Here is a 26,983-nt window from a genome sequence, read left to right as displayed (position 1 = left end):
TTCTTCTATTAATATAACTAAGTTCAAAACAAAGAATGAAACTTTTTTCAGTAAGTAAATCTGCATAGTGATTCTCCTACGTACAGTGCATGGCCTTTTTTCTATTCATTTTATTAAAGGGACTGTCTCTGTAACCTCATGACATCATGGAAGAGCACCTAGGAAAAGACTCTGTAAAACAGGGCAGATCATCTCACGTCAGCCAGAGCTTGATCAGAATCCCAGGGAGGTGATTAGCTGGGAAGTCACCTCACCTCTCAGGATCTCAATTTTCATCTCTCTAAAATAGGAACAGTAATTCCCATCTCTCACAAACTTGTGAGGATTATGAACAATAAGCATGAATAGGTGATGCTTAACAAGCCTCTGAGAGTACCTGCTGAAAAACACATCCCCTACCACCGGGATTTCTCCTCCTACAAAGCTTTCTCTCACCCTCGGAAAAAAGGCACCATCCAGAGTGGGCATGGGTGATGGCCCTAACCACTGGCAACTCCCAAAACAGGGCACCCAAGCATACCTAGTATTTTCAGCTGAAGGACTCTGAGGAAACAGCAGATCACTCTGACCTTCACCTCTGAAATAGGTCATAAAACTCTGTGAGAGGTGCCCACCCTCTCACAAAAAGAGGAAAGGAGCATTCTTATCTCTGAAGACAAAGGGATGCTGAGAATCCCAAGAAGCCTAAGTCTCCCCCAGTTTATAGTCCTTACCTTTGCCCTATCACACTCCTCCATGACTGCCCACACTTCGTCAAACCCACCAGGTGCTTAGTCGCTCAGTCATGTCCAACTCTGCGACCCCATGGACTGTAGCCCGCCAGGCTCCTCTGTCCATGGGGATTCTCCAGGCCAGAATACTAGAGTGGGTTGCTATGCCCTCCTCCAGGGGATCTTCCTGACCCAGGAATCAAACCCAGGTCTCCCGCATTGCAGGCAGATTCTTTACTGTCTGAGCCACCAGGCATAAAATACTCAAATTAAACTGTTTCTTCAGGTCTTATAACCTTATGAAGGCTCCCATGTCACACAAAACCTATATTAAGTAAATGTGTGTGCTTTTTTCCTGTTAATCTTTGTCAGTTTAATTTTCAGACCCAGCCTGGGACCCTAAGAAGGCTGAGGAAAACTTTCAGCTTCCAGCCGCATGGTCACTTTACTAATAACATCAAGGGGCAGACCAGTGCAGGCGGTAGGCTTGTCAGTTAAATCCCAGCTTTAAAAGGTTTGCACACCAAAGAGGGGGTGGGGAGATATTTGCCTCAGGAAAACTACCAACTCAGACTGTTTTCTATGCTGGCAAGAGAACAAGAGTTTGCCTGAGACTTTAATGTGAGGGTCAAGCAAAACATTCTCACTTAACGCTGAAAGTAAAATGCAATCTGAAAAATAGACATTTGCAAAGCTTTAAAGAAAGAACTGGCTGGATAATGATATCACAGAAGAATGCATTTATCTTATGTTTGGCTGGGAGATGTCTGACTTGGGAAAGTCTTTCTAAAGGAGGTAATTGCAGATAGGCTTTGTTTAATATATCTTACAAAACACTGCTGCCACAAGGGAAGACTCAATCAGAATATGGGATACACAAAAAGAAAATTAAACAGGTGACACATGCTTTAATGCTTTGTATAGCTGCAGAATGTTCATTTTATTGCTGAATAATATTTCACTGCAATATGCAATCTATTTAACTATTATATTGCTAATGGGCATTTAGGTAATTTCCAATCTGGGAACTACCAGATGTCCAATGAATATTCTAATGTGCTATCAGAATGTGCCATCATGAACATGCTAAAACAGGTTCTTTAGCTCAACACGTATTTCTGTTAGACATGCATTAATACTTAGGAGTGAAACTGCTAGGTCAGAGTATTGAGCTTTCATGAATACTCCAATCTTCTGACAGGTTTTCTACTTTACACTCTTATTAGAAACATTAGAGTCCTTGTTGCTTCATAACCTTGCAACACTCAACACTATCTGTTTTTTGTGGGGTTTTTTTTGCATTTTAGCCATTCTGGTGAATATTTAGTAGTATTTCATATGGTTAACTTATATGTCTGTTAACAAATTCACATTTCTCTAATGATTAATGAAGCTGAGCACCTTTTAACATGTTAATGACCATTTTAGTCCTCTCTTATAAGTTCCTACTGAAGTCCTTTGCCTCTTGTTTTCTACTGAGTTGTCAAAATTTTTCTTGATAATTTGTTAAATATTCTTATTTTTTGGACACAAGCCCTCTGTCTTTTTGTTGGAGGAGGGTGATAGATTACTATTCTTATTTGACAAATACTTACACAACACATACTTGTGTTGGCAAGGCACTGGTCTAAGTGCCTTACAGATACTAATGGCATCTTTTAATTTTTAAAAAGTGCTTAATATTAATAATAATCTAGTTTATCATTTTTGTTTTATGGTTAGAGCTTTCTTGTTGTTTTTGACTGTCCTAAAGTCTCAAAGATGTTCTCCTATAGTTTCCTCTTAAAAACTTTACCGTTCTGCTTTTCACTTCAACACATTCAATCTGGAATTGATTTTTGTATATTTAGTATGATATAGGGGTTAAGATAGACTGTCTCCATACAAATACAAATCATCTAGTACCATTTATCCAAAAGCCTACCCCTTCCCCACAGCACTGTGGTGCCAACTTTGACATAAGTCAAATGAACCACGTATGTATAGCTCTGTTTTTTGGACTCTCTGTTCCACTGGTTAGTTTTTATTTCCTCGTGTCAAAATGTCTTAATTCAGTGTTTTTCAAACTTTAAAGTGCACAAGAATAATCTAGGCAGATTGTTAAAACAGACTCCTTGGCCCCAACCCCAAAGACTCGGCTTCAGTAGGGTGTAAAGTTAAGCAGGAGAAATTCCATTTCTAACAAGCTCCCAGGTGATGCTGATGCTGCCAGTCCAAGAACCACTACATGTTAAGCTGTCTTAATTGATACAGTTTTATAATAAGTCTTGGTATCTGCCAACCTAAGTACTCCAATTCTGTTCTTCATGACTCCCTTAGCTATTCTTAGCTAAGGAAATGCAAAGGCATTTCCATGTGGATTTTAAAGTCAGCTTGAGTTCCACAAAATCAAAAGGACAGCAGCAGCAGCAGCAACAAAGGAAACAATAACAAGAAAAATCAAGCCACTGGGATTCTGTCAGGGATGGCATTGATAACAGAGGTTAATTTGAGAAGAGCTGAAATTTCAATATTGAGTACTGTATATGAATACTGTATATCCCATGTATATATACACTGTATATCCCATGAATACTATATATCCCTCCATTTATTTAGGTCCTTATCAATTTCTCTTAATAATGTCCTGTTGCTGTTGTTCAGTCACTCAGTCGTGTCTGACCCTTTGTGACGCTACGGACAGCAGCACACTGGGTTTCCCTGTCCTTCACCATCCCAAGTTTGCTTAAACTTATGCCCACTGAATCGGCGATGGCATCCTATCATCTCAACCTCTACTGTCCCCTTCTCTTCCTGCCTTTAATGTTTCCAAGCATCAGGGTCTTTTCAAATGAGTTAGCTCTTCACATCAGGTGGCCAAAGTATTGGAGCTTCAGTATCAGTCCTTCCAATGAATATTCAGGGTTGATTTCCTTTAGGATTGACTGGTTTAATCTCCGTGCAGTCCAAGGGATTCTCAAGGGTCTTCACCAACACCAAAGCTCAAAAGCATCAATTCTTCAGTGCTCAGCCTTCCTTACGGTCCAACTCTCGTATCTATATATGACTACCGGAAAAACCACAGCTTTGACTATACAGACCTTTGTAGGCAAATAATGTCTTTGCTTGTTAATATGTTGTCTAGGTTTGTCATTGCTTTTCTTCCAAGGAGCAGGCATCTTAATTTTATGGCAACAGTCACCATCTGCAGTGATTTTGGAGCCCAAGAAAATAAAGTCTGCCACTGTTTCCATTGTTTCACCATCTATTTGCCATGAGGTGATGGGACCAGATGCCATGATCTTAGTTTTTTCAATGTTGAGTTTTAAGCCAGCTTTTCACTCTCCTCTTTCATCTTTATCAAGAAGCTCTTTAATTTTTTTAATGGCGGAAAGATATATGTAACATAAAACGTACCTTCTTGACCATCTTTAAGTGTACAGTTTAATTATATATATCCACATAGTTGTACAACTAATCTCTAGATTTCTTCTCACCTTGCAACTGAAACTCTATACCCGTTAAACATTTCCCCATTGTCCACACCCTCCCCAGGTGCAATCACCATGCTACTTTCTATGAATTTCACTACTCTAGGTACTTCATACAAATGGAACCATGCAGTTGCAAGTGCTGTCTTTTACAAGTTCATTTATTTTTACCTGGAATTGATTAACTAAAGCAATCTGATGAAGTATTGCCTCACTAAATTGAGTACTATCTAAAAATACAGTAAAAATCAGACACTTAAGAAATTTGGTGTGTTCAACCAGAAGCAATTTGAGAATCAGGACAATGCTACAGAACACTGTGCCTTTTGCAAACAAACTTGCATGTAAGATGGAATTCCCACCACTTTCACACACCAGGGCAGAGGTCAGAAAGCCCCTAAAAAATGTACAGTGACATTTGTGTCTCTTACAAGTTCTCTCACTGCTCACTTCTCACTGACCAAAACCTCCAAAAGGTGATTCATTGAGCCAGTAGGCTTTTACAAGTGTATAACTTTTCATATACACTTTAATATTTCTATTGTTGCTGTAAAAGTTGAAATAAACTTTTATTTATAGTTAGAATGTTTTATAAGTTAAAGAATCAAGCCACTTCAGCAACTGTTGATAAGGAGTGTAACAAGATACCTTGAGAACAAAAGGGAGCCGGCTCTGCATGCCTCAGCAGGTGTTTCTCACTGAGATATGCCACCTGAGCTGATGCTTGGGCTCAGATTTTAAAAAGGAGACCATCTACCATCTGAGGAAATGCCATTACCTAAAATGCAAGTCAATGAATAGCACTCTACCTCACACTAAAAAGTAAAATTTAATACTATGACATGTTATGTATAGTCAGGCATGATTTTATTTAGCTCTCAATTTCCCACCATATGCAACTCTGCCCTCCCAGAAAAGTAGCAAAGAAAATTCTATAACACCATCAATGAGGACCTGGAGTGTTGTTTCTATAAAAAACAATTTCCTTTCATTCTTATCACTAAACATTTCAAACATTCTTCTTCCAGAGGTCACTAGGACCCTTTACAGGACAGACAGCCAGTCTGTTCCTTTAAATATGAAGGAGCTTTCCAGATAGTTGCTTTTTCCACATATAAATCAAAGCAACTCAGAACTCTCCTGTGAGTGTGTAACTGCTTGGCTATACTAAAGCCAAATCAAATGATGCCCACCCAGGTCAGGCTGACCTTATAAAAGCAAGGATCAAAGAAACACTATAAAAAGCAGAATTATTCCCCCTTCTTAATGAGCAATTTAAAAGAGCATTCATTTGTTAAAATCAGTACCAAATGACAGTAAGCTTTAATTCCAAATGTAGTCTATAAATTACTCCCAGTAGACAAAGAACAGTGGTACAAACACTCTGTCCTTGCTCTGTAGACCATTTCAAAATCAAAGCTATTTTCCCCCCAAGTCCTACTACTGCTCTAAACCAATCTCCCAACAAAGCCACGCGGCTCACCCGTTTCCTTGCCTTTTCTCACATTATCACTCCATCTAGATCCCTTCTGTCTTTCAAGGCCCCTCTAATCCTCCCTGAGGTAACAAACCCTTCTTTGACTGCCCTGTTCCAAATATTTTCTTATTTTCTAAGCAGTTAGGGATTTATCTGTGCTATCAATGTAATTTAAATTGCCTGGTATTGTTAATTACATTTTCATAAGTTTATCGGATCTTGGCTAAATTAAAAATTCCATGAAGGCAAGTCTTATGTTTTATACCTTTATTTCTTCCACAGTATCTAGCAGCATGCTTGGCAAATCCTGAGATTCTGGATTTCCGCTATTACAATACTCTCAAAGCTCTTTTCTCCACTCTGCAAATTTTTATATACAAAGCAGACACCAGGGAGATCGAGCTGGTGGTCATTCAGTTGCCTCAAAAAAGAAAAATCTCCTGCATTCTGGAGATGCTATTTCATCAGCAATGCCAGATGCACCTTTCACAAGGTCATGAAAAGCAGATATATTTTAAACCATACAAATTATTTTTGAACTGAATTGTTCATCCTTTAACACCACGTTAATTCATAATGTCAGATGGCCTAACACTTTTAGCTTCAATGATGGCCAAAAGCAGAAGCACAAAACCATGAGTTTGAATAAGATTCCTCCATATCAAATGTATTACCATCTTAACTAAAATCCCCTTATATTTCTCCTGTCTGGGGACTGGAAGACCCACTGAAGTAAGGTTTTTTCCTTCACATTCTATTTCCTTCACATTACTGATTCTGCCTCTCACCACCCTAATAAACAACAGTAAAATTCACTTTAAAAGTAAAATGTACACAATGATGTCAGTGCTGTCTATTCCTTAAAATGGTTCATCAAATAATATTTAAATGATCTTGCTATTGTGCAGAATGCTTTTTGGACTTATTATTATTTGATACACAAAGAAAATTAAGCATAACTAAAATGCAAGTTATAAAGTATACTAGAAACACATGTGATATATATGAAATCTAGAAAGATGGTATTAATGAACCTATTTTCAGGGCAGGAATAAAGATGCAGACATACAGAACAGACTTGTGGACACATCCCGGGAAGAAGAGGGTGGGACAAAATGAGAAAGTAGCATAGGTATGTATAAACTGTGCCTGTTGTGCTTAGTTACTCAAAAAAAAAAAAGAAACACATGTGAATTTTGAGACTGTTTTTCAGCCTATTACATTTATAAAATTCATATACTGCAGTTTATCATTCACCTGTTGATGGACATTTGCACTGTTTCCAGTTTTAAGCTCTTACAAATTAAACAGCTGTGAACATTTGTGTAAATCTTTGTGGAGCCATACGTTTTCATTTCACAGAGATAAGTACCTGAAGGCGGAACTGATGATTAACTGCGTGAGAAAATGCCAAACTGTGTTCCAGAGTGGTGGTGCCATTTTACGTCACATTACATTCACCATGTGTGAGGATTTCCACCACCTCACAGGGTAACACACCTTTTCAGTGGTGGACAGTTGTATATTGTTGTGGTTTTAATTTGCATTTTCCCAATGACTAGTGATATGAACCATCTCAGCTTCTCTTAATGGGTCATTCGTTTATCCTAATGTCATCAGGTAGTATTTTTTTTTTTTTTTTTGTCCATAGCTTATAATTGAAATCTGCAGACAAATGGTTCCAAAGAACTTACTTGGCCATCACAGAAGCACTCCAAAAAATTTTAGAATCAGCCTGTCAATTTCTAAGAAAAACAAAAGGTGCGGGGGGTAACCTGGATTTTGATTGCTATTGGATTTATTATTGTGTAATTCTGGAAGACTTGTCAATTTAACAATATTAAGCCTTTCAATCCATGAACATGGTAAGTCTCTCCATTTATTTAAATTTCTTCAATTTCTTAAAGCAATATTTGTCATTTTTAGTGTAGAGGTCTTACAGTTTAGTCAAATTCATCACTAAGTATTTGATATTTTATGCTATTGTGTGTGGTTTTAAAATTACTTTCCCAATTATTACTGCTTGTCTATACAAACATAACTGACTTTCTTATACTGACCTTGTATCCTCAGATGTTGCTCATTAGTGCTAGTAGCTTTAAGTCTATTCTTTAGGGTTTCCCATGTAAAGAATTGCATTGTCTATGCATAATGATAATTGTGTATATTTCTTTCCAATCTGCACTCCCTCTGTATCTCTTTCATGTCTTACTGCACTAGCTGGGATTTTCGGTTCAAAGAAGTGCCACTTTCCTGACCTTAGAGGAAAAAAATTGTTTTTCATCAATGATGATTTTAACTCTAGATTTTTCATCTAAACCTTTTATCGGATTGATGATATTCTCTTCTACTCAGAGTTTACTAAGTTTTTTATAATGAAAGAGTACTGAATTTTTCCAAATGCTGAAATAAATAAATATAATGAGATAATCATTCAGTGTTTCTCCTTTACTGTATTAAAAGATGAACTTCAATGACTACTTAATGTTAAACCAATTTTGCATTCCTGAGATAAAAACTATTTGGTCATGACTAATCATCCTTTTTGTTGCTCTTCAATCACTCAGTCATGTCTGACTCTTTGCAACCCCATGGACTGCAGTACGCCAGGCTTTCCTGTCCTTCACCATCTCCCGGAGCTTGCTGAAACCCAAGTGCACTGAGTCAGTGATGTCACCCAACCATCTTGTCCTCTATCATCCCCTTGTCCTTCTGCCTTCAATCTTTCCCAGCATCAGGGTCTTTTCCAATGAGTCGGTTCTTCACATTCAGTGGCCAAAGTATTGGAGCTTCAGCCTCAGCATCAGTCCCTCCAGCGAATATTCAGGATTGACTTCCTTTAGGATTGACTCGGAGAAGGCAATGGCACCCCACTCCAGTACTCTTGCCTGGAAAATCCCATGGACGAAGGAGCCTGGTAGGCTGCGGTCCATGGGGTTGTGAAGAGTCAGACATGACTGAGCGACTTCACTTTCACTTTTCACTTTCATGCATTGGAGAAGGAAATGGCAACCCACTCCAGTGTTCTTGCCTGGACAATCTCAGGGACGGGGGAGCCTGGTGGGCTGCCGTCTATGGGGTTGCACAGAGTTGGACACGACTGAAGTGACTTAGGAGCAACTTAGCAGCAGCAGGATTAACTGATTTAATTCCCTTGCAGTCCAAGGGACTCTCACGAGTCTTCTCCAACACTACAGTTCCAAAGCACCAGTTCTTCAGCACTCAGCCTTCTCTATGGTCCAACACTCACATTCATACATGACTTCTGGAAAACCATAGCTTTGACTACATGGACCTTTATAGGCAAGTAATGTCTTCACTCCTTAATATGCTTTCTAGCCTTGTCATTGCTTTTCTTCCAAGTAGAAAGCATCTTTTAATTTCATGGCTGAAATCACAATCTGCAGTGATTTTGAAGCCCAAGATAATAAAGTTGTTCACTCTTTTCATTGTTTCCCCATCTACTTGCCATGAAGTGACTGGACCGGATGCCGTGATCTTAGTTTTTTGAATGTTGAGTTTTAAGCCAGCTTTTCCACTCTCCTCTTTCAACTTCAACAAGAGACTCTTCAGTTCCTCTTCACTTTCTGCCTAAGGGTGGTGTCATCTGCATATCTGAGGTTATTGATATTTCTCCCTGCAGTCTTGATTCCAGCTTGTGCTTCATCCAACCTGGCATTTTGGATGATGTATTCTCCATATAAGTTAAATAAGCAAGGTGACAATATATAGCCTTGACGTACTCCTTTCACAATTTTGAACCAGTTAGTTTTTAATGTCTGGTACTGTTGCTTCTTGACATGCATACAGATTTCGCAGGAGGAAGGTAAGGTGGTCTGGTATTCCGATCTCTTTAAGAATTTTCCAGAGTTTCTTGGGATCCACACAGTCAAAGGCTTTAGCATAGTCAATGAAGCAGCAGATTTTTTTCCTGGAATTCTCTAGCTTTTTCTGTGATCCAATGGTCATTGGTAATTTGATCTCTGGTTCCTCTGCCTTTGCTAAATCCAGCTTCTACATGTGGAAGTTCTCAGTTCACACACTGATCTGTTGAAGCCTAGCTTGAAGGATTTTGAGCATTATCTTGCTAGCATGTGAAATGAGTGCGATTGTGCAGTAGTTTGAACACTGCTTGGCACTGCCCTTCTTTGGGATTGGATTGAAAACTGACCTTTTCCAGTCCTGTGGCCACTGCTGAGTTTTCCAAATTTGCTGGTATACTGAGTGCAGCACTTTCACAGCATCATCTTTTAGGATTTGAAATAGCTCAAATGGAATTCCATCACCTCCACTAGCTTTGTTCATAGTGATGCTTCCTAAGGCCCACTTGACTCTACACTCCAGGATGTCTGGCTCTAGGTGAGTGACCACACCATCATGGTTATCTGGGTCATTAACATCTTTTTTGTATAGTTAGTTCTTCTGTGTATTCTTGCCACCTCTTCTTAATATCCTCTGCTTCTGTTAGGTCCATACCATTTCTGTCCTTTATTGTGCCCATCTTTGCATGAAATGTTCCCTTGGTATCTCTAATTTTCTTGAAGAGATTTCTAGTCTTGCACATTCTATTGTTTTCCTGTTTCTTTGTATTGTTCAGTTCAGAAAGCTTTCTTATCTCTCCTTGCTATTCTTTGGAACTCTGAATTCAGATGGGTATATCTTTCCTTTTCTCCTTTGCCTTTCACATCTCTTCTTTTCTCAGCTGTCTGTAGGGCCTCCTCAGACAACCATTTTGCTTTTTTGCATTTCTTTTGCTTCAGAGTGGTTTTGATCATCGCCTCCTGTACAATGTTATGAACCTCTGTCCACAGTTCTTCAGGCATTCAATCAGATCTAATCCCTTGAATCTGTCACTTCCACTGCATAATCATAAGGGATTTGATTTAGGTTATACATGAAAAGCCTAGTGGTTTTCCCTACTTTTCTTCAATTTCAGTCTGAATTTGGCAATAAGGAGTTCATGATCTGAGCCACAGTCAGCTCCCTGTCTTGTTTTTGCTGACTGTATAGAGCTTCTCCATCTTTGGCTGCAAAAAATATAATCAATCTGATTTTGGTGTTGACCATCTGGTGATGTCCATGTGTAGAGTCTTCCCTTGTGTTCCTGGAAGAGGGTATTTGCTATGACCAGTGCATTCTCTTGGCAAAACTCTGTTAGCCTTTGACATGCTTCTTTCTGTACTCCAGAGCCAAACTTGCCTGTTATTCCAAGTATCTCTTAACTTCCTACTTTGGCATTCCAGTCTCCTATGAAGAAAAGGACATCTTTTTTTGGTGTTAGTTCTAGAAGGTACTGTAGTTCTTCACAGAACCATTCAGCTTCAGCTTCTTCAACATTAGAGGTTGAGGCACAGACCTGGATTACTGTGATACTGAATGGTCTGCCTTGGAAATGAACCAACATCATTCTGTTGCTTTTGAGACTGCATTTAGTCCTGCATTAAGTACTACATTTAGGATTCTTTTGTTCACAATGAGGGCTACTCCATTTCTTCTAAGGGACTCTTGCCCACAGTATTAGATATAATGGTCATCTGAGTTAAATTCACCCATTCCAGTCCATTTTAGTTTGCTGATTCCTAAAATGTCGACGTTCACTCTTGCCATCTCCCATTTGACCACTTCCAATTTACCTTGATTCATGGACCTAACATTCCAGGTTCCTCTATAATACTGTTCTTTACAGCATCAGACTTTACTTTCACCACCAGACCCATCCAAAACTGGGCTACTTCTGGTTTGGCTCAACCTATTCATTCCTTCTACAGCTATTTCTCCACTCTTCTTCAGTAGCATATTAGGCACCTACCAACCTGGGGAGTTCATCTTTCAGTATTCTATCTTTTTGCCTTTTCATACTGTTCATGGAGTTCTCATGGCAAGAATGCTAAAGTGGTTTGCCATTCTCTTCTCCAGTGGACCACGTTTTGTCAGAAGGTGGGTCATCATCAGAAAACTGGATTAAAGACTATCCTTTTTATACACTGCTATTTCATATATTTTGCCCCAGATCTGTGGTTGTTTACAAGTGTTCACATCCAGTACGTTACTCCAACATGGCTAAAAATAAGGCCACAAATAAGCATTAAGCTTAAGCCATGGTTAACTGTGAAGAAACTTGTCCAGCAGTTACCAGAGTAGATGATGGTAAGAAGAGAGTCATGTAAGATCCCACAAATCCTATTACTCATTCTTTGTCTATTCTTGAAATAAGATACATACAAGTAACCTAGTTCAACTCCAGTCAAAAAATATTTTTTAAGCCTTTGTTTAAAAATAGTTTACCAACAAACTGAAACAAAGCATACCCATCTCCGGCTTCTCTAAAAGCGACCAAGTTATCACCCAAATATAGCTACAAGGCCCATGATCAGAACACCTGTTAAATTAAAATGCATGAGTAACACCTGAGGGGACAAGTATTCAAACCAGAAAGAAAATCAAAATCCTGGGTTACCCTGCTTAATAGAGACAGACATGTCATCATGTAACATGAGGACAAACTATCAGAAGTATCATGGCTGTCTTGCAGTTATACTGCCTATCTTAAAAAATTAAAATGAAGAAATAAGTATACCCTAAAGCTCCTCTTGATGAAAGTGAAAGAGGAGAGTGAAAAAGTTGGCTTAAAGCTCAACATTCAGAAAAAGAAGATCATGGCATCTGGTCCCATCACTTCATGGCAGATAGATGGGGAAACAGTGGAAACAGTGTCAGACTTTATTTTTCTGGGCTGCAAAATCACTGCAGATGGTGATTACAGCTATGAAATTAAAAGACGCTTACTCCTTGGAAGGAAAGTTATAACCAACCTAGATAGCATGTTAAAAAGCAGAGACATTACTTTGCCAACAAAGGTCCGTCTAGTCAAGGCTATGATTTTTCCTGTGGTCATGCATGGATGTGAGAGTTGGACTGTGTAGACAGCTGAGCACTGAAGAATTGATGCTTTTGAACTGTGGTGTTGGAGAAGACTCTTGAGAGGCCCTTGGACTGCAAGGAGATCCAACCAGTCCATTCTAAAGGAGATCAGTCCTGGGTGTTCTTTGGAAGGAATGATGTTGAAGCTGCAACTCCAATGCTTTGGCCACCTCATGTGAAGAGTTGACTCACTTGGCAAAGACTCTGATGCTGGGAGGGATTGGGGGCAGGAGGAGAAGGGACAACAGAGGATGAGATGACTGGATGGCATCACCGACTCGATGGACGTGAGTTTGAGTGAACTCCGGGAGTTGGTGATGGACAGGGAGGCCTGGCATGTTGCGATTCATGGGGTCGCAAAGAGTCAGACACGACTGAGCGACTGAACTGAACTGAACTGAATACCCTAAAAGAAAAAAAAGTATCATTTTTATCTGTAAAAATAGCTAACAAACTTTTGAGTTCACAGTTAAGTGATTATTAAATAGCTTTAAAATTAACAACAGAAAGAGAAAATATATACAACATAATGTGTAACTTCCAAAGGTCTTTTTCCATTTTTCATTGACAGAGTCCTTGGGGCTTCAGGCAGACAGTCAGAAGGCAGGCTGCCAGTATCACTTCACACTTCAGCAAAACTTTTGCCAATGAAAACTGAAACACCTGTATGAATTAACTAAATTGTTCCCATTTTCAACAATGAAAGGAAATTAAAAGCATTACTGAATGTCACTGATTTGGCTCATCTGTAAGGAAATAACGTAGATAACACAGCTAATTTTAAATTATCAAGCCAACACAACATAAATGGCTCTTTAGAACAATGTGGGTTATTTTTACTATGACTCATTCAGTTTTCCTGAAATGTGAGGGAAGAATGTCTCAGAATAGCATTACATAATGACAACGTTAATAAAAAAAGCAAAGTATTCCTCTTAGGACAATCTTCTGCCATTGCTGAATTAAAACCTTTTCCCGGTTCATCTCACACATACCTCAACATGCTACAACAACTTGGAAACACTGGCAAAAATTCTTCCAGAAAAGAGATTTCACCACTATTTTAGTAAACTTTAGGACAGCTGATGAAAACTGAACAAAATTCAGGACCAATAAGCCACTCATCTGGTTCCTAAGTATTTATCACCTGTCCACTGACTGTGGTTCCTGTCCCTCCAAGTGCTCACAATCCTCTGGTAGGGGTAGTGAGATTTCTACTGCACTTGCTCTCCTGTCAACAGAGAAAGACACCTCACAGTCTCAAGAGTTCACAACTCCAGACCCCAGGTACCATGCTGCAGCCAGAGTAGGGAGATGGATGCTCAGGAAAAGGATGTGGCTTCTCTCCTCTCTACTCCCTTCTCTTCCACATCTACAGCCAATTCCAAACAGCCCTTATCCACTTAGGAATTCGTATTCCTTGAAAACAGTAGTATGCTCCTACAAACCACCAACCAGAAAACCTGACTCACCACTGAGTGCTATGGGGGCATGACGTTCTATCTACCCACCTGAAGAATTTTCATACACATTCTGTGTATGAAATTACAGAATGTTTATGAAATTTGATCCTAAGAACAAGTTTTCAGTGCCGAGGGAAGGACACACGCCCTCCCTCATTTCACAGAAGAGAAAGATGAGAAGGACACACCAGGTATCAATTGTATGCTGGGTGCTCATACTACCTACACCGGGGAACTAAGTGTAGTAGTGCAGCTCCAATTCCTGGTTCAGTATACTTCATTCATTCCTGTATTCTGCATACTTCTCTTGAGCAAGAACTATGAGTAAAGCTCTGTAGCAGGCCTTGTAGAAGACCCAGAGAAGGACAGAGACCGTCCCAAAATCTGGAAGTTTAGAGTCTTACAGGGAAGATAAGACATACACATAAATACAGTGAGCCCAAATATGATCTTTGTTAAAAGAGAATTCAGAAGCAAGGTAGCAGCTACAAGTGGTCCCTCTTGCTTCAGACACTCTTCAGCAGTTATACAGGATATAAATAAAGGGTATTTATGTACAGGATATACAGTTATTTAGGATTTAAATTTTAGTGAAATTATTGAAACCAGGGGCCACTTACAACTCACCTTATTATGTGCTTCAGAATCATGCACAGGAAGGGCAGAAAGACTGAATGACAAAAGGAGAGCTGACTTGGGTTTTCTGGAGTATTCTGTATGCTTCACTTGGGACAAGGAATGGAATGGATGTTACACAGCCCAAAGTATGCATGGGGCTCCTCAGAGCTCTCCTCACTCTTAAGTTCCTTGCCTTCCTTCTCATCAATTAAAAATGTATTTGGCATTAACCAACTCATCTCTTCAGAAGTGTTAGGACTGGCACTATGGAGCACTGTCACTGAACAGTTTTTCCTGAAATGGACATCAGTTCTCAGGTCAGTGCTGACTTGGAGGAGATCTAGAGGAGAAGAGCAAAACAATCATGTATCATAAAGCCCTGGGGGAAAACATAAAACCAGAGAATACAACCTTCACTGCAAGCTAGGAGGGCTGAGCTACCTGCCAGCAAAGGCTACGAGAGGTAATTACTTCAGCAGGATTCTACCTCACTTTACAGAGGAACAAGAATAGGGAAAGAGAAAGAAAAGGAAGGGAGGGACTTCTGTGGTGGTCCCAGAGTCCCTAAGACTCTGCGCTCCCAAAGCAGGGGACCTGGGTTCAATCCCTGGTCAGGAAACTAGATCCCATATGCCACAACTCAAGATTGAGCACAGCTACATAAATAAATGTATTTAATGAAAAAAAAAGGGGTGGGGGGGAGGAAGGACAGAAAAAGGATAAGAAAAGAAGAAATATATCACATCCACAAAAAGCACTAAAAACTAAGTTAACTGCTTGAATGTGATGAGAGTACTTTCATGTCATTTCAGGTTAACTGTGAATAATCTATGTTCCACAATAATGTGCTTATGAAGCCAATCTCGAGAAGATATTTCTGCTGACCACCCTCCCATAAGAGGCCAACAGGAACACTTCCTATCATAGGCTGCATCCTGTTTACCTCTGTCATCAGAATCGGCCCAAGCTCCCGGGCCATTACTTAACATCTACACACCGGCGACTGTCCCCACCCAGCTCTGTACTTCCCGACACTGACTCGAGACTCCCATCACACCAGGCCCCATGTGTGCTTCCCGGTGCCTCACAGCAGGAGGACGCGTGTGCAACTTCACCTTCCCACTGAGATGCTCCCCCACCATCCCGCCTAAAATAGCCATCCCTCACCCATTCTTACTCCACTACACTATTTTCTGTTTACAATGAGTACTTATATCAAATATCTGTCTTTCTTTGTCTACCATATATTTCCCTCACAAGAATGTAAACTGAAGAAAATTCCAAGAGGGAAAAGGCTGCTATATCCTCAATGACCAACACTTAAGTTTTAAGTATTATGGCGTGTGGTTAAGTATTCAATCTATGTTGAACAAATAAATAAGAGGTGCATAATAATTTTTTAAATATATCTTTTAAAAAAGGTTTAACACTTTACTTGTCAAATTCCTTAGCATTTATGTAACAACTAATTAGGGACATTCCACATAGTTACCTAAACACACATATGCTATAATGAAAATCAGCAGATTTCTAACAATACTGAAGTGGGAAACTAAAACAGGCACTCAGAGGACTCAGAAGATTAACATCAACCAGTTCTCAAACTGTATGTTCAGTTCAGTTCAGTTGCTCAGTCGTGTCTGACTCTTTGCAACCCCATGAATTGCAGCACGCCAGGCCTCCCTGTCCATCACCAACTCCTGGAGTTCACTCAGACTCACATCCATCGAGTCAGTGATGCCATCCAGCCATCTCATCCTCTGTCGTCCCCTTCTCCTCCTGCCCCCAATCCCTCCCAGCATCAGTCTTTTCCAATGAGTCAACTCTTCGCATGAGGTGGCCAAAGTACTGGAATTTCAGCTTTAGCATCATTCCTTCCAAAGAAATCCCAGGGCTGATCTCCTTTAGGATGGACTGGTTGGAGCTCCTTGTAGTCCAAGGGATTCTCAAGAGTCTTCTCCAACACCACAGTTCAAAAGCATCAATTCTTCAGCGCTCAGCTTTCTTCACAGTCCAACTCTTACATCCATACATGACCACAGGAAAAACCATAGCCTTGACTAGACGGACCTTTGTTGGCAAAGTAATGTCTCTGCTTTTGAATATGCTATCTAGATTGGTCATAACTTTTTTTCCAAGGAGTAAGTGTCTTTTAATTTCATGGCTGCAGTCACCATCTGCAGTGATTTTGGAGCCCCCCAAAATAAAGTCTGACACTGTTTCCCCATCTATTTCCCATGAAGTGATGGGACCATATGCCATGATCTTAGTTTTCTGAATGTTGAGCTTTACGCCAACTTGCTCACTCTCCACTTTCACTTTCATCAAAAGGCTTTTGAGTTCCTCTTTACTTTCTGCCATAAGGGTGGTGTCATCTGTCTATCTGAGGTTATTGATATTTCTCCCGGATATCTTGATTTCAGCTTGTGCTTCTTCCAGCCCAGCGTTTCTCATGATGTACTCTGCATAGAAGTTAAATAAACAGGGTGACCATATACAGCCTTGACATACTCCCTTTCCTATTTGGAACCAGTCTGTTGTTCCATGTCCAGTTCTAACTGTTGCTTCCTAACCTGCATACAGGTTTCTCAAGAGGCAGATCAGGTGGTCTGGTATTCCCATCTCTTTCAGAATTTTCCACAGTTTATTGTGATCCACATAGTAACTTGTAAAATTTATTTTACAGCACAAAGTAAGCTAGCCTTTCTTTCTACCAGATAAAAGTACTTTAGTTCTGCCTTATCTCAAAAATAACAAAGAAAGAAAACACAAGAATTCTAACTAGATCCCTAACTATGATAAAAAAAATGCCTTTGAAAAAAAGATGTATCTTGAGCAACTTGGGTTCATTAAAGACGTGTGTATCTTTTTATCTGTAAAGCTAAAGATACCAACTGCCCTCTTGTTCTGTGGCCTTCCTCTTCTGAAAAGCCTTCTTTGATATCAAACCCTCAAACATCTATTCTCCTATCTTTCCTTTTCACGACCATTTTTTCCAACTGTGGTCTTTATCTATCAACTTTATTTTCTCACAAACCATTCTCTCCTTATTTCTCTGCAGTGAGGTGACTACCCAGCTATTTCACCAAACTTGTCATAGAGATAAGCAATGCACTCCAGCCATCGAAGCCTCAGCCCTTCCTCTTGACTGCTCTCCACCGCTGAACGCTGACAATTGCCCCTTGCTCTCGACACTGTCTCCTGCCTTAGCCTCCATAACCCAGGCTCTGCTGTTTCTGCCCCTCGCTCTCTGAACCCCTCGGTCCCACTACATCCATGAAGCATCACCCTCAAATTTTAACCAAAAGAGCTGCACGTTACACTGGCTTTGGAGTAAAGATTCAACTCTCGCTCTGTCACTTCATTTACTCAGTCAACAAGTATTTATCGAGCACATATTATGTGCAAGATACTGGACTCGGCCCTGCAAACAAAGATCAAACAAAGAACAAGAAATATTCATTCGCTGCCCTTAAATTCAAGCAAGTACAAACAAAAATGCTTATGTCTGTAGAGAACAGACTGGCAGACACAGTGGGGAAAGGAGAGGGTGGGACAAATTGAGAGAGTAGCATTGAAACATATACATTGTTATATGTAAAAAAGCCAGCCAGTGGGGATTTGCTGCGATGCAGGGAGCTCAAACCCAGGGCTCTCTGACACCTAGAGGGGTGGGATGGAGTAGGAGGCAGAGGCAGGCAGCATATGTATGCCTATGCCGATTCATGTTGATGTATGGCAGAAACCAACACAACAGTGTAAAGCCATTATCTTCCAATTAAAAATAAATAAAAATTTTAAAATGTTTATGTCTAAATCAGCATCAAGATATATGCAGCCTGGAAAATAAAATGATAAGCTTTTTTTTCTGCCTTAATTTCCTTAGGTGACAGTATTTCAATGAGCAAACTGAGGCAAGAATATACGATAGGCAAAATAATTTACAAGGGAAAAAAAAAAGAAACAGGAAAAAGACATTACTCACTGATGTAAATGCCAGCAGTTCCTCTTCAGTTAACTTATGCACTGGGTTATTCTTTTGGAAATCTGTGCTTTAAATTTAAAAAATTAAAAAAAGCAAATCAATTCCAGAATGCATGTCATAATGAATCAAATACAATTTTTAAGGAAGCAAGTAAACTGTATTTATATATTTGAAAGCACATTCAGTTCAGTTCAGTCGCTCAGTCATGTCTGACTCTTTGCAACCCCATGGACCACAGCACACCAGGCCTCCCTGTCCATCACCAACTCCCGGAGTCCACCAAACCCATGCCCATCAAGTCGATGATGCCATCCAACCATCTCATCCTCTGTCGTCCCCTTCTCCTCTTGCCCTCAATCTTTCCCAGCACCAGGGTCTTTTCTAATGAGTCAGCTCTTCGCATGAGATGGCCAAGGTATTGGAGTTTCAGCCTCAACATCAGTCCTTCCAATGAACACCCAGGACTGATCTCCTTTAGAATGGACTGGTTGGATCTCCTTGCAGTCCTAGGGATTCTCAAGAGTCTTCTCCAACACCACAGTTCAAAAGCATCAATTCTTCGGCACTCAGCCTTCTTCACAGTCCAACTCTCACATCCATACATGACCACTGGAAAAACCATAGCCTTGACTAGATGGACCTTTGTTGACAAAGTAATGTCTCTGCTTTTGAATATGCTGTCTAGGTTGGTCATAACTTTCCTTCCAAGGAGTAAGTGTCTTTTAAATTCATGGCTGCAATTACCATCTGCAGTGATTTTGGAACCCAGAAAAATAAAGTCAGCCACTGTTTCCCCATCTATTTACCATGATTGATGGGACTGGATGCCATGATCTTAGTTTTCTGAATGTTAAGCTTTAAGCCAACTTTTTCACTCTCCTCACATATTATAATATTATTGTATTATTTACAGATATAGAGATGACTGTGCCAAAGATAAGCACAAAAGTAATAAAATGCTAACAAGTAAATGTGGTGGTGTACTAAATGTTAACACAATTTATTTTATAAGAAAAAACAAAATCTAACCTGTGCCACTCCACAAAGAAAATGAAAAGAATTAATATGGCACCAATGCCTATTTATTAAACTCATGCAAAAAAAAAATTACTATCACCATGAGACAGGCAAAAATTAAGAAGTTCTCAAAGAGGCAGAACATTGAGAATTCTTAGAGCTTGCTGATCCAAGTATGAATAATTTTGGAAAACAATTCAGCACTATCTTATAAAGTGAACATTCACATATCCTAACCTCAGTAATTCCAGCCTAGATATAGAGCCCACAGAAATTCAATGGCTGTACCGGGAAGCATACACACAAATATCCATAGTAATATTGTGTGTAACAGGAAAAATCTGTTAACAATCCAATGTCCAAAAAGGAAATCAATACACTGTAAAATACCAACAGAAAGATACACTGCAGAGTAAACTGCAGCTATATGTAACAACACGGATGAGTCACATAAAGACATTGGTGAGAGAAAAAAACAAATCACAGAAGACTGCATATAGTAACATACCGCTTTTATAAAGCTGAAAGACAAATAAAAGAATTGACTAAGAAGTATAAAAGACATGTGAGTAAATATATTTCCTGAAAAGGCAAGAAATTGACAAAGACAAAATTTAGGACATTGATTACCTTTTAAGACAAGAAGGAAGATGAGATGGGAAAGAAGCACACAGACTGAGCTAGTGGTATTTGCAATCTTCAAGTTCTTAAACTGGGAGGTGGATTCGTGTTATTATTACATTATATAACTTATGTTTATATATTACATAAGTTATTTTATATGTACATATTATTTGTATTAAGAATGAAAATAAAATTCAAAATTGTGTTCCACTTGCTGGGATGCTATAAGAACCACAAAACTTCCCTTCTCCGATACCCTTGCTAATGGTGCAGCATGTGAATTTATTTATTTTTGGCTGTGCTAGGTCGTCACTGCTGTGCAGGCTCTTCTCTAGTTGTAGGGGACAGCTGCCAGTCTCTAGTCGTGGTGCGTGGGGCTCTCACTGCGGTGGCTTCTCTTGCTGGGAGCACAGGCTCCAGGGAGTATCAGGGAGCTTCAGCAGTTGCAGCATGTTGGCTCAGTAGTTGCGGTTCCCAGAATCTAGCTCTAGTGCACAGACTCAGGAGTTACGGCCCAGGGACTTAGTTGCTCCATGGCATGTGGGATCTTCCCGATCCAGGGATCAAACCTGTGTCTCCTGCACTGGCAGTTGGATTCTTTACCACTGAGCCACCAAGGAAGTCCCACAATGTGAATTTAATTGTATATATATTTTTTAAATTAGACAATGCAGAGTATATCATTCGAAACACTGGGCTGGAGGAAGCACAGGCTGGAATCAAGACTGCCGGAAGAAATATCAATAACCTCAGATATGCAGATGACACCACCCTTATGGCAGAAAGTGAAGAAGAACTAAAGAGCCTCTTGATGAAAGTGAAAGAGGAGAGTGAAAAAGTTGACTTAAAGCTCAACATTCAGAAAACGAAGATCATGGCATCCGGTCCCATCACTTCATGGCAAATAGATGGGGAAACAGTGAAACAGTGGCTGACTTTATTTTTCTGTGTTCCAAAATCACTGCAGATGGCAACTGCAGCCATGAAATTAAAAGACGCTTACTCCTTGGGAAAAAAGTTATGACCAACCTAGATAGCATATTCAAAAGCAGAAACATTACTTTGTCAACAAAGGTCCATCTAGTCGAGGCTATGATTTTTCCAGTATGGATGTGAGAGTTGGACTGTGAAGAAAGCTGAGCGACGAAGAATTGATGCTTTTGAACTGTGGAGTTGGAGAAGACGCTTGAGAATGCCTTGGACTGCAAGGAGATCCAACCAGTCCATCCTAAAGGAGATCAGTCCTGAATATTCATTGGAAGGACTGATGCTGAAGCTGAAACTCCAATACTTTGGCCACCTGATGCGAAGAGCTGATTCATTTGAAAAGACCCTGACGCTGGGAAAGATTGAGGGCAGGAGAAGGGGATGACAGGATGAGATGGTTGGATGGCATCACCAACTCAATGGACATGGGTTTGGGTGAACTCCAGCAGTTGGTGATGGACAGGGAGGCCTGGTGTATTGCAGTTCATGGGGTCACAGAGTCGGACACGACTGAACAACTGAACTGAACTGAACTGAATCAGACAAAATTCAAGTTGAGGGTAATTGTACAGAATAACTGGCTTATAAATTTCCAAAGTGTCAAGATCATAAAAGTCAAGCAAAAATGAAGAACTATTCCAAACTGACAGAAAGAATACAAACATAAATGTAACACATATGTTCCAGACTGGATCCTGTGCTATAAAGGAGATTACTGGGACAACTGGCAAAACTTGAATGGGGTCTGAGTACAATGTGATAGTAAAGCATGAGTGCTAATTTCCTGATTTTGATAAATGTATCATGGTTATGCACAGAAGCTCCCTTGTTTGTTGAAGACACACACTAAAGTATTTAGCGGTGACAGAATGTCATGTCAAAAAATCATTCTCAAAAGTCTTTGCAATGCCTTGCCCTTGCAACTTTTGCCCAAATTTGAAATCACTTTAAAACATAAAATGAAAAACGATTTCTACTACACATAAGGTTCTACTATATTAAAAATTCTATCCTCTGAATATACATGTCCTCAAAGATCAAAGTAGTCACCTCTCCTAAATATTTCATTAGGATTCTATTCAGGTGGCCTTTCCCTTCTCCAGGGGATCTTCCCAACCCAGGGATGGAACCCAGGTCTCCTGCTTTGCAGGCACATTCTTTACCAGCTGAGCCACAAGGGAAGCCCAGCCAAGGCTAACAGAAGGAATTTTCTTTACCAAGCAAAGAGACGGGTAAGTATACCAACTTACAGGAGAGTCCTAATCTCTAACCCTTTCATTGGTTGCCCAACTCTTCTCTATCTTCATAACCGTTACAAGACTCATTCACCCAGAACTCTGGGGACCTTCTGAACAAAGATTTCCGCAACACAAGAGAATCAATACGCAAGAAATTCAAGGTGGCCAAATAAGTCATTAACTTACCAGATTCCAAGGATAACAGCAAGCTCTTCAGCACATAGATCAGGCATCTGAAACTGTTCACAATCTGCTAACTTTATCTCATTTAGAACGGTATCATCATTGAGCTCAAGATTCTGGTGGAATACCAAAGAAAATATTTAAAACAAAAACTAAGTTTGATTTATTCAATAGACTATATGCAACAGACTGCTGGGTAGGATAACATTTTTTTGTTTAAGATTTTACAGTGTCTATACATGGTCAATAGGCTGTTCTCCTTGTGAAACACATATATGGGAACAATTTACTGTGCAGAAATGGAGGACATGCCATCTATATATGCCAGGAATGCACTGACATCATCAATAACAGGGAGTAACTGCTACTCCCTGTTTGATTGAGCCTAGTAGGCAAAAGCTCCTCTCTGATATTCAGATCTTTCTAATCGGTTTCTAAATCATAATCTGAAACATAGATTCCCAACTCTGTTTCTCAAGAAGATCTAGAATAGAAGAAAAAAAAGCCAATTGAAATAGAAATAAAGCCTGAAGAATTACAGAACTTGGTAGAGTACGTGATTTCAAGAACAGCTACAAAGCCAACACAGTGTTGTACTAACACGAAGACAGAAATATAGATGAAAGGAAGAGAACAGAGTCCAAAATTTCAGACCCATATTATATGGTCAACTGATTTTCAACAAGGTGGCTAGATGACTCAACAAAGCAAAGTTTTTTCAATAAGTGATGTTAGAAGAACTTTATATTCACTTGGGAAAAAATAATGCTCTGCCCAGATCTCATACCATACACAAGAATTAAATCAAAATGAATCACAGACCTTACTATAAAAGCTGATACTAAAAAACTTCTAAGAAAGAAATCATAGGAGAAAAGATTTGCAACTTTGGGGTAGGCAGAGTCTTTAATTAGGATACAAAAAAAACTTGAACCATCAAATAAAAACTTCAGCTCTTTGAAAACACTGTTAAGAAAGTGAAAAGTCAAGCTACAGATTGAGAAAACATACTCACCAAACAAATATCTGGGAAAAGGCTTGTAATCAAAGTATGGAATTACAGCTTAATAAGAAGATAAAAAAACTCAACATAAATATGAACTTTACAAAAGACCCTTTACAAAAGGTTAGCTAATCGGCAAACAAAGAGATCCTCAATAACAGTAGTCCACATGAAAATACTAATTAAAATCAGAATGAACTACTACTAGTACACATACATAAAACAGATAAAATTTAAAAGACTGACAATCCCAATTGTTGCCAAGGATCTGGGACAATTCAATCTTTCATACACTGTTGGTAGCAACGTAAAATGGTACAACCACAGGAAATAGTTTGCTGCTGCGGCTGCTGCTGAGTCACTTCAGTCGTGTCCGACTCTGTGCAACCCCATAGACGGCAGCCCACCAGGCTCCCCTGTCCCTGGGATTCTCCAGGCAAGATCACTGGAGTGGGTTGCCATTTCCTTCTCTAATGCATGAAAGTGAAAAGTGAAAGTGAAGTCGCTCAGTCGTGTCCGACTCTTAGAGACCCCATGGACTGCAGCCCACCAGGCTCCTCCGTCAATGGGATTTTCCAGGCAAGAGTACTGGAGTGGGGAGCCATTGCCTTCTTATAACAAACATATTTACCATATGAGCTCTCAGTTCCACTCCTTTGTAGTTATCTATTAGAAACAAAAACATATGTCCACCCCAAGATATGTATCTATATAAATAGAGAGAGAGAGAGAGAGAGAGAGAGATATGGGGGGGGGGGGGGGGGTGTGTGTTCATAGCAGTTTTATCTGTAATAATCCCAAACTGGAAACAACCCAAATGTCTGTCAACAGGTAAATAAATTAAAAAGAAAAATTATGCTATACGCATTTAATGAAATTCTAATCAGCAATAAAAAGAAAAGTACTGACACATACAACCACACAGACATATCTCAACTCAAAAACATCACGCTGAGCAAAAGAGGCCAGATAGAAAAGAGGACATACTTACTGTAGGATTCTAGTCACATAAAACTCTAGAAAAAGCAAACTATCTATAGTCAGAAAGCAAGTCAATGATTATTTAGGGCCAGAGAAGGTGTGGAATTAACTGCAAAGGGGCAGGATGGAATTTTCTAGGGTAATGAAATGTATCTTGACTGCAATGGTTGGGTGCATATATTTTTCAAATCTCATCCAAATCCCACCCAAATAAAGGTAAAACTTTTCTATGTGTAAGTTATATCTCAATAAAATAGATTTTTAAAAATTAGTCATCAAAAGATAGTAAAATCACAATGAGAAATCACTGCACACAACTCACAAAAATGGCAAAAATTTTTAAATTGATAATACCAAGCACGAGCAAGGATGCAGAGCAAGTAATGCTCTCATATACTGAGGGTGGGGATGTGAAATAGTACAGCGACTTCGGAAAACAGTTTGACTGTTTCTCTAGTTAAAAATATACTTAATACAAGCCATTCTAATCCTTGGCATTTACCTGTGAAAATTAAAAACACACATTCACATGAAGACTTACACATGAATGTTCCGAACAGCTTTACTCGTAATAGCCAAAAGCTAGAAGCCATTCAGCTGTCTGACAAGAGAATGGGTAAACACACTGTGGCTCACCCATACAGTGAAGTAATAAATGCTCAGCAACAAACAGGGGCTAATTGTCGGCATTCAAACAAGGGTGAACCTCAGAACACTATGCTAAGTGCAGGAAACCAGACACAGACAGTCATACTATCTGATTCCATTTATGTGAGACTCTATGGAAAAGACCAGCTCTAATCTGTGACAGAAAGCAGGGAGGGAAAGTGACTGACTTTGCAGTATGGGTGACTTTTCTGCCTAATGGAAATGGTTCTGTATTTTGATTACAGTGGTTATGTGGGTCTACTTGTTAAAACTCATCAAACTGGACACTTAAAATAGCTACATTTTACTGTATGTAAATTATTCCTTAATAAAATCGATTTTTTTCTTCCAATTCAATAAAAGTAGCTTAAACTAGGAAGACTAAACTGTAGGCCTAGCTCTATTTTTAAGGTTTTGGGGAAAGAACAGAGCCTTCAACAACTCCTGACAGGAGGAACACAGAACTCCAGGCGGCTATGAGGCGCTGAAAACGTGCCTCTTCTTCCCCGGCCCGCAGAACTTCAAAAGGCTGGCTGCAGGCGCACAGTGCACCCTGGTGGCCAGCCATTTTCAACATATGCTTTCCAGAATTTTTTTTTAAACCTACATATGTAATTTTATATTTTCTATCAGCTATACTTTAAAAAATAAATAAATAAAAGTGATTTAACCTAGTATGTAAAAAATATTATCCCTGAACATTCATTAATAGAAAATTATTAATTAGATACTATACTCTTTCATACAGTTTATGAAATCTAGTACATCTTTTACACTTCAGCACAGCTAAGTTTGGACCAAGCAACTTTAGAGTGATTAATAATCATATATGGCTACAACACTGGACAGTGAAGCTCTACAGTATTCCAAATTCCCACCTTTTCACAACCTGATAGGGATATATCAACTTGCTTATTGATACCCAATGTTTGTGGAGTGTCTTTATAGATATAATCTGATCCCTTTAAAAAGTGTGATGTGGGCGAAAACAAACGAGGAAGCTAAAAATATAATAACTTTCCCAGGTTCTCAATCCAGCTAGACAATAAAGATGTGACAAGACCCAAGTTTCCACCTCCCAGCAAGGACTCCTCCCCATCCCCCACAGAAGACCTGAGATAGGTCAGCCTTAGCAACAGAGCATCATTTATTTGTCAGCTACAGGTGGGTGATCAAAACAACTCTGATCTTCATCCAAGATTCTCTACGTTCCTATTTAGTACTTTTTAAAATTAAAACCGGTCGGCTGCAGCACCTGCTTGCCTATATGTTCTACACATTGCAAATTTAAAAGATGGCTGTAATTTAGACTCATGCCAACCTCGTAATATTCTACTAAACCATAAAATTAGCTACAAGGATTTTCCTGGAGGTCCAGTGGTTAAAACTCTGAGCTCCAAACGCAGTGCACACGGGTTCAATCTCTGGTCAGGGAAATAAGATCCCAAATGCCTCTTGACATGGCCAAAAAAACCCCAAAAACCAGGTACAGTCTTTCAGACCTACTCCAATGATGCTTATGATATTGTTACTGTGTACCCACCACAGATTTGTTTCTTCTTCTGGTGTTGCCCTTGCTATGTAATAAGTGTTATATCTAGGTTATCAAGCTAAAACATGAAACTGCACAGGTGTGGACTTTTGGACAGACTTAGTTT

The 26,983-nt window shown here is 39.5% G+C and overlaps 1 protein-coding gene across 3 annotated transcripts in view; it reads right to left on the bottom strand.

The window, feature by feature from the left end:
- Nucleotides 1-26,983, bottom strand: part of TTC27 (tetratricopeptide repeat domain 27) — a 185,080-nt gene that overhangs the window by 110,799 nt on the left and 47,298 nt on the right. For all 3 annotated transcript variants that reach the window (XM_027554978.1, XM_027554979.1, XM_027554977.1), the window contains exons 8-9: nucleotides 22,697-22,809; nucleotides 18,645-18,711 (exon numbers count right to left, since the gene is read on the bottom strand). In XM_027554978.1, coding sequence (XP_027410779.1) covers nucleotides 18,645-18,711; nucleotides 22,697-22,809 — 180 coding nt within the window. The remainder of the gene's footprint in view (nucleotides 1-18,644; nucleotides 18,712-22,696; nucleotides 22,810-26,983) is intronic.

This window comes from Bos indicus x Bos taurus, chromosome 11 (assembly GCF_003369695.1).
Source record: "Bos indicus x Bos taurus breed Angus x Brahman F1 hybrid chromosome 11, Bos_hybrid_MaternalHap_v2.0, whole genome shotgun sequence".
NCBI classification, from domain to species: domain Eukaryota; kingdom Metazoa; phylum Chordata; class Mammalia; order Artiodactyla; family Bovidae; genus Bos; species Bos indicus x Bos taurus.
This window is presented reverse-complemented; position numbering and strand designations above follow the sequence as displayed.